A 12,374-nucleotide genomic window follows, 5' to 3' on the forward strand; every position below is an offset into this window, starting at 1 on the left:
TTTACGGTGGTTTCTTATAACTTAGCTTAATGATGAGTCTCCTTCACTTCCAAGTGAGGTCTCATGATCTCGTTACAGCACTATTTTTCCAATTGATTTTTCAAGAGATCATTTTACCATCCCTAATATATTACCATATGACCATATAAACACAGGTAATAAATACAATAAAAATATACAGTAATCAAAAATCTTACGTGTCATAGACATTTAAAAGCCAATTCAGGCACATATCGACGCATAATGGTACATTTACGAGAGTACAAAATTGTTTTTCAAGAATATTATATACAGTTGTGAGACATCCAATGAGAGGTAGAATTCCGATATTTTCATCGTTAAGATTGTGTTGCTCGAAAGCTTCAATTATCGTCTGGAGTTTGAGGAGATCCACTGAAAATGGAAAGTTTAGGATAATCAAACATAGCTCATAATAAGGCACAGAACGTGTAGAAATAGGCCATCGTACACACATCTAGTCAACCATCTAAATTGTGTACTGTATGCCAGGGCTACTCAACTGGCGGACCGCGGTCCGAATCCGGACCTTTCGAGTATTGGATTTGGACCGCACCTAATTATTTATTTTGGATCATTAGCCCCACTTTTTGAATTTCCTATTATAAAATGACTTTCATAGTTTTAAATATATACGAAAAGAACAATAACCCCATAATGAACAATTTTAATTTGCTACTAATCATTAGTCGGCCGAGGAAGTGCTCGTTTAAGGATGACGAAATATCATTTATGGAATGACCGGACCGAAATAATTTTGAAGTTTTGTTTGCGGACCTTCGATAAAATAGTTGAGTAGCCCTGCTGTATGCTATGCCATACTTGATATTTGAATTTTTGCTATGTTCAAGTGGAATGAAAAAAGTAGAAAAATCCGTTTGAAATCATAGAAAAAAATTTTTTTTACTTACAGCAAAGACCTTTTTGCAATCTTCGTAATTTCATTGCCGTCCTATAAGCTGAAAATCTGACATCATTCAAATCTAACATAGATTGCATTAACTCGATCATTTTCGGATGATCCCAACCTGTATTTTGCTTGTTGTGACTTGAAAAAAGAAAAAATCTTTGTTAGGTATCGCATTTAAAAATAAGAGTAATGGACAATGAAGGTACCAGTATGACTTGAGAGTTAAGCACAAGAGTTCGCTTAAAAAAGTTGCGTACAAGTGTAAAATGATGAATTGTTTTCATATATCGTGAGAAAAGAGTTTCCCCATAAATCAATAAATAGAACAGCAGACTTTTGGGTAAGCAAACTTTCAATAATAGAAAATAAGTTGAACACATATTTCAGCTCAAAATTGGGAGATATTACATAAAAATAAAAAATGTTCATTTTATGGTCTTATTAAAGTAATTACATTAAATATGTGTTCCAATTACGCGGAGATAATCGAATGGAAAAAATTGTGTACAATAACCATTTATATACTCACTTTATATAGTATGGTATATTATTACTGGCCACAGCTCTTTCCCACGGATCATCAACGGAATCTAAAAAGATAAATTAAAAGTAATTTTATTTAAATGCAGACATGTTATGTGTAAAACGTCTGCATATAAAGACACGGCCTGAGTAAACTATTACACTTTGAAAATTACCAAAAATGTGATATAAGTCGCTGTTCAGTGCATGACTGCGTAAGAAGTTTTTGAATGGGTGAGAGAGTGAAACTAAATTTCACTCACGAGTATGGAGTGGATGAGTGAGTTTGAGCAGATGGCAATATTCCATTAATGTTTGTTGAAAGTCGCTAACATAAAAGCCTTAAATGTTACATACAAAGTGTCATTTGAATTGGATTAAATAAATTTAGAAACAAACAAAATTTATCACAAAAAATTTCTTACTAGACAAGAAAAGTTGTGAATTTGGACCGAAATCTCTCATAGCTTCCACTAATTGTTTCATTCTTTCTTCTGTCGATACCTGAAGTAACTTCAACCTCATTCTCAACTGTAAATTTGAACAATCAAAATTTTATAATAAGTTCTCTCTGAATAAGGCTTCAGACATGCAGCCACATATAATAAATGATTCTTAATAGTATGTAGGAGGTTTGAATAATGAATCTCAAACCTGTGATGTCAAATTAGGTGGCATAAACCTAGTTAGTTATTGTTCACATTTTTAGTTAAAATTTTAGGATTTTAGAGTGTGCTAATAGTATTGTTTATATTTCGCTGTTAGTAGAACCACTAACAGAAATAGTGATTTGCATTTTTATGATGAATGAATATATGTAATAATTGTAATTAATTCGACAGAATGAAATTGTTTTGAGAGAGACCAACAGATTGTACCTTAGGATGAATACAGCTTGCTTATTTGATAATAGTTTTCAACATGAATAGCAAACTCGAACTAACTGTTTTCTAAATAAGAGTTTGGTAGATCCATACTGTCGATCACAAAATTTAAAGAAACAATACTTTTTTTTGTAATATATAACACTTACATCATCGGCACGATTCAAAACATCTGACGAAAGTTCAATTTTTTGTTCATCAATAAATTTCAAGTGTTCTTCAATTTCATTCATCTTAAAAAATTGTTAAAGAAAGAGTTAGAAAACGCATATTATTGCTCGGACACAAAAAAGACATGACACTGATGAACCACAGAAACAAACCAATCCTACATACTATTTTTAGGCTATCAATGCCAATGGACACAAAACAGACGACAGACACAGAAGAAGTTATTATTTTATATTTTCAATGGTTACCAAGGTAGTTTTTTTAACATTCTAAGTCCTTTTATGAAGCTTGATAAAAAGTTAGCATTAATATCCAAGGAGAAATGCAATCAGCAAAATTTAATGATTACATTAAATTTCCATCAGTCAAACGAACGAATCCGTCCAGCTATAATATACAGTCAGTATGGCACTAATTTATTGCCAAAAATAAATAGGTTGGTCGAAGAAAGAGTTTTCAACAGTAATTGAGGATATCACAAATATGTTTCTCAAGAAAATTTGAAGGAAAGTCAGGTAGAGATAATTTATGATAGAATATCTGAATTTTAAAATACTATTTGAAATGTATAAACTCAAATTCATTGGAAGACAGCATTGATAAATTATACCTTCCCGCTGATATCTTGAATAGAAACTGTCTGAAATCGTTTCAGTTCCGTTATCTGATCCTGTAACGCTTCACTCGGAAGGTCGCTAACTAGTGAGAAATTTTCGTATTGAGCTTCCGCATTTTGTAATACTATTCCACATTTTTCCAATTGTTGAGATATTAATTGCAATTTCTGAATTTTAAAAAACATGAAAAAAAGTTTTAGAAAGCTATTATATATACTGATATTTTTTAGTATATTAAATTGATGAAAAGAGATCATTATGCAGAAAAAAAGTCTATAGCAAGGAATATTTTTTTTTTTATACAAGCCAATTGCTCCGAACAAAGCTCTGTCCAAGCAACTACTGATATCTATCGATTTGTAAAGTGCTACTAATTAACATTTTAGACTTCAGAAAAATTTGGAAAAAATGGCAAAATATACTGAGTAACATTTTATCGAATAACTTTTTTGTTGGCATGGCGATATAAAAATTTTCACCGAGACAGAACTTCAATAATTTTTCAAAAACAAAAATTAAGTGGACACTTTGCTGAAATTCTGTCTTCTGTGTGATGTCATAATATGTATCATGGCGGAGATCCAAAATCATTATCCAATCTCTATAATTAATAGGACATACCGGTAGGAGAGTCTCAATCTTAGTTTTCCATTCTTCCAAATTAGAATTAACTTTTGTCCATTTTTCTTCTAATTCGTTGTGTAATTGTTGAAGATTTTCCAATACTTTACTTGCTTCCTCATCAAGTTGATACTGCTGAGTGCTGTAGGGAGTATTTGGTTGTATTAAATCAAGTAGAAAAGGTCAGATTTATATCCAAGATTTTGAAAGATGTTTTATTATCGTATATGTATTGATGTATAATATCTAAAAAAAATATTATAAATATTCAGTTTATACAACAATCGAAAAAATTGCACCCACCCATTAACCATTTTACTATGCCCGTTAATTTTCGGAGGTTTTGCTTTATTGTGTTTCGTTAAAATATCTGAAGAAGTCAGCAATGTCGTTTTGATCAGAAGTTCTTTAGCTTTGATTTCCATCGCAAACAACTAAAAAAAAATAAAAATAAACATAATTCATATTATAAATCTGACATGGGCCAAATCCGGCCCGTTGGGTAATTCAATCTGGCTCGCGTAATGCTTGCACAACCAAACTTAAACCAAATTTTGATGTTTTAGCTTTTGCTTTTGTAACACTGTAAATATTGTTCATAAAATGTAATTTTTCCGCCAAACTTACTTGGCCCGCCAGTCCAGGCAGTCAAAAAATTTCAGAATTTCTAGGAAAATTAGCAATATTACCGTTTGGTCTGACTGTTGTTGCTGTAATTGTTGAAGATCTCCAGAAAGTTGTAGAAAATATCCAACTAATTCTTCTTCTTTTACTTTCAACCAATCGAATAATCCTTGCATAACGGAAATCAAACTTCTCCATTTTTCAACATTCATTTCTAGTCTTTGTCTAATTTTTATGAGAAAAAATAAATAAATTAAAATAGTAAATAAAGTAAATAATAAATTGGTCAGACATTTCAGAACAAAAAAAAACGTCGCTCCCAAAGTACGTGCACCAAGATGGCGCACAACCTGAACCCTAAGCTGGTACAACTGCTATGTTGAGCCATAAACTACAAACAACTATCTAAATCTAACCATTCACTCACTCTTACATTCAACTATCTCACATTTGGCCTGATCCTTCCGCTAAACAACAATACTTTTTACAGTTCCAATTAAACTCCGACATAACTATGATACACTGCATGCTCTCCCCAGAGAATAGCTTTCATCACTGTGGTATTCAATACAGTATGACCTATAGTAGGAACTATTATGGGATGTATGGCATTTAAAGTAATATACATTTGGGAAAACCTCATTTAAAATTGGCAAACCCACAAAAAGATATATATACTATTATGGCTCTTGTTATTAATGCTCTACCTCAGAAACAAATATTGTTTCAAATAATTCAATTTGGAACAAGAGAGAAATGCCCGAACATATGTACACGGAAGTCAAATGACTATCACAACGTCATCAAAATTCGCGCCAAATGTCATATGAAGGTGTCCTATGAACATAAAAAACAAAATTAAGAATGAAATACCGGGGCCCACACAAAAAAAGTAATGGCCTTCTAACGACTTCCATTTTTGAGTACTGGAAATTTGAAATAATTGTTCCATTACACAAGTGGAAAATGCGTTTTCATGACAACAACAACAACAACCCTAACGAAACAACCATTATCAGGCAAAAATATTGATGAGTAAACTCCATATCCTATAAATTTTTGATGCAATTCTGAAATTAAAAAATAGCTTTACCACACATAAGGCACAATTGAATTTTGCAAAAATCATATGGCCAATTATAGCAACAGAAAATAAAATTCTAAACTATCTATAACTTTATAAAGTGCCCCCTCTAATCCATAAGGTCCTGATTTATCACCTATTAAGCTCTCTTCAATCTAACTGACTTAGATATTGTCATTCAACTAATTTCACTGTGTTTGATTGAACTAATCAAGCACTGAAGCGTGGAGGTTGACCCTGGAATGCAATTAGCACTTAATACCAAACTGTGAATTTCTCTTTCCTGATTTCACAGGATTCTTTATCAAATAAAAAGTGAAATGAACTGTAATTCACATGTAAATAAAGATCAATATCACACTCTGAGACAGGGTTGGCAAGATTGGGATAATATACTAATGAAATTGTAAGTAATTACAAAGTTTTACAGAGCGATGGAAGTAAAATTTTCAGCATTTTGAAGTATCATTAAAATATTATTCCAGTATAATATTCCGTTCAGGTCCAAAATGGTCGTGAATTCCAAAGTTTGGTATATTTGTTTGTATATTTAAAAACTTGGGCAGACAAGCTCGATGTCAGAAGTTTTAAGGCCAACCGAGAAAATAAGTTGCACACCCCTGATTCAGTCCATTTCTGACACCTCCACCATAATTAGAATGCGGTTACAATAAATTAATTAATCCACAGTCCCATCATATTTTCGAATTTTAGCCTCGTCATTTTTAGCCAAGTGGGGCACTGGATCCATGCTGGCGTCGCAAGTAAATATTCCCATTGAAACCCCATCATTTAACCCAAGGGTGATGCTAGTTTGGATAGCCCACGATAAACTGTATGGATTTGGGTCTTTCCAAAATAGTAATTCAATGTGTATCAGTACTCAGACATAGCCTTGAACAGAGTTGAAGTATGTGAATGGTTCAAAAAATGGTATTATGATGTCATATTTCAGTAACATTTACAGCAAATTTTTATTACGACATCACATTTCACTTTTTTACTTCGTCTGCATGTATTTGAAAATGAAAGTAAAAAAAATCAAGATACACTTACTGTATTTGTGCTAGTTGCCAGGTGATATGTTTCCATTTTACAGCCATATCTTTCAATCTGTCAGACATAACTGTGTCCTCACTATACATTTTCTGAGCACCAGTGTCGGCTAACCGATGAAACATGGTTTCGTGTGAATCAAAATCTTCTTGGTAAGACTAGAATAAGAAATATAGAAAGTATATATTAAGTAAGAGATTTCTATAAAAATTAATTTACATGTGTTACTTTAATTAACGAATTGTTTTTAATAACACAGCCAACACAATGATATTTTGACAATTGTGCACCTTCAAAATTAGACTCTATGAAAATATAACTATTTGTATAATTATGATATAAAACTCAACATCGAATCATCTATTCGTGTATATTCAAAAAAATTCTTTTCAAAACTCATCTTTAGTAGTAACTAGTAATACTCAACCAGCGGTAAATATCAATACATAGAATGTAACTTAACTTATTAGTATTCAATTCCAAAGTCATAAAAAATTAAAAAAATCTTAAATAACAAAAATTGAAACACAATGTAACTGCTTTTAACTAACTGGAATTTTTCATCAACTATGTGGCAGTCAGAAAAACACATTTTCTTTCACTCGGAATACAATACAAAATAGCAAACCAATAAAAGTTTGAGGTTTTTATTTTGCTACATTATCAAATTCAACTACATTGTACATTCACCAAATAAAACAATTTCTGAATTAAACATGTCTCGCTCTTAAATAACTAGCTTGGAAAATTTCAGAATTTAATCAAAATAGCGTATTCCGCTCTGGTCTTCTCTCACCCTCGCCCAATATTTCAAAATGAAAAAATACAGAGATATCCCAACATTCTGACCAAAAACTAAAGTTAACATATTCACACTACAGCCTACCACAAAGACTTCTAGAAGTAAGGTCTTTTGCTTCTCTAAACTCATTGGCAAAGAGAGCAAGTAAACAAGACAGAAGATTAATGAGGATTGACCGACTGACCATAGTAAAATGACCTCTTACAAATGTTGGACAAATGTTTGCAGTGTAATTTAAGTCGTAAAACCACTTTGAAACCAGGGGTGGCCAAAATTTAATTATTTTTTATTCAAAGATATTTCAAAATATTTTTTCATATGGTTTATTGATTTAGCAGTGCATCAGAAAAATTGCAAAATCCCGTATATTTTTCACCAGAGTATGTTAAATAAAAGCTTACCATATTTTATAAGTAATATTACAAATTAATGTTGTTGGATGAAGCTTAAAATTTCGTCCAATCAAGGCATAATAGATTTAAAAATTGTGGCCATATTATATATATAAAAGAATTCGAATTGAATTGAATAGAAAATTGAAGACAATGAAATTGCTGAATTTTGCAGAAGTAAAAACTCAATTTAATTCAACAACATGAAAAAATATATAAAGGATAAATTAACAACAACCAATAATGGTGATTTTGGAGCGATTTAAATATCCAGAGTTATTATTTTTTGTGAAGATTTTGTTCTCATTGCCAAAATGAAATTGATGTTTATTGTTTGCTTACCCCGTGATTATACTCATTGAAATTTGACACCATTGAGACAATTCAATGACTTTTACCACTTAAAACTTTTAGTATTTCTCCTTGATAAATTTGAGCAGGAAAAAACATAAAAAAATTTACTCACTAGTTCAACTATTAGCAAGGACTGACTGAAACTATTTAATTTAAAACAAATCAAAATATAACATGCTTTGAAAAAGTCACCTATATGATAGTCAAAATGAAAAAGAAGCGAGTTCAGTAAACTCCCCCTATTTTGCAGTAAAGTCACAATTTAAGTCTTAAAATTCAACATATATGCATGATTTCACAACAAACACATTCATCAACTTGTTAGAATGTTAAAAAAAAATTAAATGCAATAGAAAAATCTAGAATACCTTACTTTTCCAGATAGATTGTTACAAACATCAAGTCAATTCTTCAAGTCTAACCACTATACAACACTGAATCTTCAATGCACATAAGCTACTAACCACCTTACGCTATTAAAGACAATTAGATAATGCACTGATTGCTAAGTGGTCAAAGCTACTAATTCTGTTAATTACATTTGGCAAAGTGATTCACACAAATAAAGGTGTCAATTGTCTCTCGTTTGATTTAGGAGAAAAGGGTGAAAACACTGGGTGATAGGATTACAGGTATGGGTTTCCGGTACATCCGTTTCCTATAGTAAACCGTTGGACCCCGAAATCAAAACAGAAAAACAATCAACGTGGGGTCTTGTTTGGTAACAAATTATAGTCGATGAGAGAGACAGCCGAAAAGGTTACTGGGAGGTTTGTTTTGATTGATTTTCAGCATTGAGTGTGAAGGTTTAACTCACTCAAATTGTTTCGATTGCTAAGTATAAATCAAAGATGAACAATGCCTTTATGGCATGGTCAATCACATTTGGCCAAGCTACAACATAGCAAGAATGTAAAAGATGATCAATGCCATTATGGTATGGTCGATCATATTTGGACGAGCTAAAATTTAGCAAGAATGTATCTGTTGTCTCGAGTCTGAAACTATATTTTGGGCTCATGGTCTGCCTCATTATACACTGCGTTGTTAAACAAGCATAAAATTATCTGATATTCATTCGTCTGTTGCCCAAGAAATGATTAGAGATGTGATTAGTGAGGCGAAAGTATGTTTAATTTAAAAAACACATTGAAAATATGTGGATGAAACGTAAATAATGAAATAAATGAAAAGTTTGAGGAACAAACAAGGCGGGCAAGATCAAATCTAACAAATATTTTTATTATTAATTAACTTCACGTCCCCTCAAAAAATGGTCTACAGCCTCCTTGTGGAACGCATCCCACCTTTTGAGAACCACTGCCATAGAATGTATTCAAAAAAGTAGATTATATTTGGTTTTGGTCATCCCCAAATATTTTGCAAGAATTTCTAAGTTTCTCACCTTCAATTTTTCTTCCAAAGATGATTTGTAAACTTCATCATCGACTAATGCGGGATCTTTGCAATTTTCTTGTAAATTTGTTAAATTATCTGAAATATCGCTTTCCCATGTAACGAACGTTTCAACATCGATAGATAGTTGTCGTAAATTCGTCAAAGTTTCATCGATGTTTTCCATTTTTGTTTTTGCACTGAAATAGGAAAAAATGACAATTATAAAAGAAAATAACCTTTTATTTTAGTTTTGTACATAAAAATATTAGTGTTACAATGACACACAGCTCTGTAGACCCAGAGAGAAAATTGTGCGGCCTGTGAAGAAGTGCCTATTTTGAATGATGTGAGAAAATTACATGTGAATAATACCAATTCCTTTCCATAGGGTATACCTGAGCTTGTGCATGTCATAGGATCAATAACCAAAATTTTTGTTGCAACTATTAGAAAGCCTACATTAAATAAAGGTGCGGACCGCAGTTTCACCCAGTTATTTCTATCTAGCCCTCCTGTTTTAAAGGTTGCACACTCCTGCTGTAGACTATGAAATATAATGTCTACTCTGGACTTAATATCTCAAAAATTCTATGTGCTCTTTGTAGCACATCTTCCCTGCCCACAATAGCCCTACTTACTCCACATTTGTCAGACTTTTACCATTTCTTCTTCTGTTCTGAATGAGGTAGAAAGAAATTTTGGGGCTAATGGTTAAATGAGCATATGAAGTGGGTCATCCTATTTTGTGTGTCAGGGTGGATATAATACTGTGGTCAGAAGATAAAAGTAAGCCTATGAAGTGAAATTCATACAATAAGCGAGACAAGTTGGACATAACATTTTTAAGATACCCCCCTCCAAGATTAAAAAAAAAATTTCATCATGTAAAAGTATGGTGAATTTTCTGGTTTTGGTCACTCTGTTTTGCCAATCATAGGTGACATTTCGACAGAATAATATAGTAAAGATTAGTACTTACTCGTTCTGTAATTGTTGATACAAGTTCTTTAAATCCGTTGTATAGAAATTAACGCTGTTACAATTATCGTTTGTATATTTTTCAACAATATTTGATGATAAGTTACAAGTTGTCTCAACAGCTAACTCAACAGCATGAAGCGATGATAAATGTGTCTAAATGCGAAATGAATAATTTGAGGCGAATAGAGTTGAAAACAATTTTTAAGCACTTTCATGCCTCCAATCCGAACAAGCATCTTTACAAGTATTTACTGATATGTATGGAGGTTCTAAACCCAAGATTAGTCATTGAAGATGCAAAAGACTCATTTAAAAATATTACATATACTTTTTCGTACTAATTTTGGAGGTTTGGTTCTAATGGGTTTCAAAATTAGAGGTTATGAACCCAGGAAGGAAGTGACTATTTGAAGAATCGTACGTATTTTAAAATACTATTTCTGCTCTAGCTTTTACTCTAGTTTGAAGACAATAAAAATTAGACAAAAAAATCCCAATATATCAAAAACTCAATCTCAAAAAAGAATTCTGCATAATCAAAAAAATCACCCAAGTATGTTCAACTCACATTATAAAGTGTCTTCTGTGCTTCCAATGAATCAATAGTTTGATTTGTCTCGGAATTATCTTCCATATTTTCTTGAATACCAGTTAACATTGCCTTTGTTTCATCATAAACGTCTTGCCATTGTTTCAAATCTTTTTGCATTGATGACAAAACTGCAAGTCGACTTTCCGTTTCCGTTGCTAACTTTGTAAATGTGGTCTTGCATTCTACCATAAAGATTAGTTTTATTTTAAAGAATAGGTCAAAGCTAGGGTTGGAGATTGGAAAGTTTTCAATGGTGTTGGAGTTGGAGACAGGGACAACTTTTTAAATCCCTGTATTCGTGACAAATTTTCGCGGACAACACAGATGTTGAATAAAAAAAATTTTGATAAATGTAACATATTGTATTACAGTATATCATGTTTGATATTGAACATCAGTGGCTGCTCAGACAATGCCTCCTTCTGAGTGAACATGCCGGTCCTTCCATAAATCGTACCTCCTTAGTGGTGACTTGTACGGAGTTCATATTAAAATTCACACAAAAAAGACTAACCATCGAACAATTCTTTAGATTTCTTGTCTTCGTTATCTTCCTCCTCATATTCGTCTTGAAGTTGCGTTAACTTTGGTTCACGTTCAATAACAGAATGCATTAAATTACGAATCTGAATTTCTGATTTTGACATATCTTCTGTATCACCGACAAGTACAATCTGTAAAGAATAAATAAAAAAATCCTGTTACAAAAACCATAAAACAAGAAATGTAGAAAAATGAATCAAATATCGAATACATTAGAAATTGGAACCAAATAATCATGAATACATTCTAAAACAAGGGTGGGCAAATTACAGCCTGCGGCCCAGATCCGGCCCACCAAAGTGTTTCATCCGGCCCATAGATATTAATTTCCGTTGAAAATATCAATGAAAATAACGTTTCTTATAGCGCTTCTTATGTAAATTAGCAGTTTTTTATTCACAGTTTTTCATATTGAGTTTTGAGCTCTGGCCAAGTGTCTATTATCTGTAACTGGCTATGAAATTTTTAAACGAGTAATGTTCAACAACAAGTCGATGGATATTTAATGAGTTGAATTAGGAAAATACGTTGAAAAACTTACGATAGAATCAAGTTTCTCTGATAAAGATTTGAGACTTTTTCTCAACGCATGTGCTCTGTATCTAACACCTTTTACATCAGAAGAGTCTTGTGCTTCTCCCGTTTCTGAAAAAAAGAAAAATGTGAGAACAGCAAATTGTTGATTTGATGTATATGACAGGGATGAGGTGTCAGAGTCTAACTGTTCTTATTGTATCACAGTCATATATCACAAATTCAATTAAAAAAAAGATAATAATGGAACAGATTTTGGTCAATCCCCTAA

At 32.1% G+C, this 12,374-nt stretch overlaps 1 protein-coding gene across 1 annotated transcript in view; it reads right to left on the bottom strand.

Moving 5' to 3' along the window:
- LOC120337276 (utrophin-like) overlaps window positions 1-12,374 on the bottom strand; it is a 56,364-nt gene that overhangs the window by 7,339 nt on the left and 36,651 nt on the right. Inside the window, exons 47-61 of the mRNA XM_039405014.2 lie at window positions 12,111-12,214; window positions 11,541-11,700; window positions 11,003-11,208; window positions 10,433-10,587; window positions 9,461-9,650; window positions 6,508-6,665; window positions 4,433-4,592; window positions 4,047-4,177; window positions 3,744-3,885; window positions 3,116-3,289; window positions 2,484-2,567; window positions 1,876-1,981; window positions 1,458-1,518; window positions 930-1,066; window positions 198-393 (exon numbers count right to left, since the gene is read on the bottom strand). Of these exons, the coding sequence (XP_039260948.2) occupies window positions 198-393; window positions 930-1,066; window positions 1,458-1,518; window positions 1,876-1,981; window positions 2,484-2,567; window positions 3,116-3,289; window positions 3,744-3,885; window positions 4,047-4,177; window positions 4,433-4,592; window positions 6,508-6,665; window positions 9,461-9,650; window positions 10,433-10,587; window positions 11,003-11,208; window positions 11,541-11,700; window positions 12,111-12,214 (2,164 nt within the window). The remainder of the gene's footprint in view (window positions 1-197; window positions 394-929; window positions 1,067-1,457; window positions 1,519-1,875; window positions 1,982-2,483; window positions 2,568-3,115; window positions 3,290-3,743; window positions 3,886-4,046; window positions 4,178-4,432; window positions 4,593-6,507; window positions 6,666-9,460; window positions 9,651-10,432; window positions 10,588-11,002; window positions 11,209-11,540; window positions 11,701-12,110; window positions 12,215-12,374) is intronic.

Source organism: Styela clava, chromosome 1, assembly GCF_964204865.1.
Source record: "Styela clava chromosome 1, kaStyClav1.hap1.2, whole genome shotgun sequence".
Taxonomy (NCBI): domain Eukaryota; kingdom Metazoa; phylum Chordata; class Ascidiacea; order Stolidobranchia; family Styelidae; genus Styela; species Styela clava.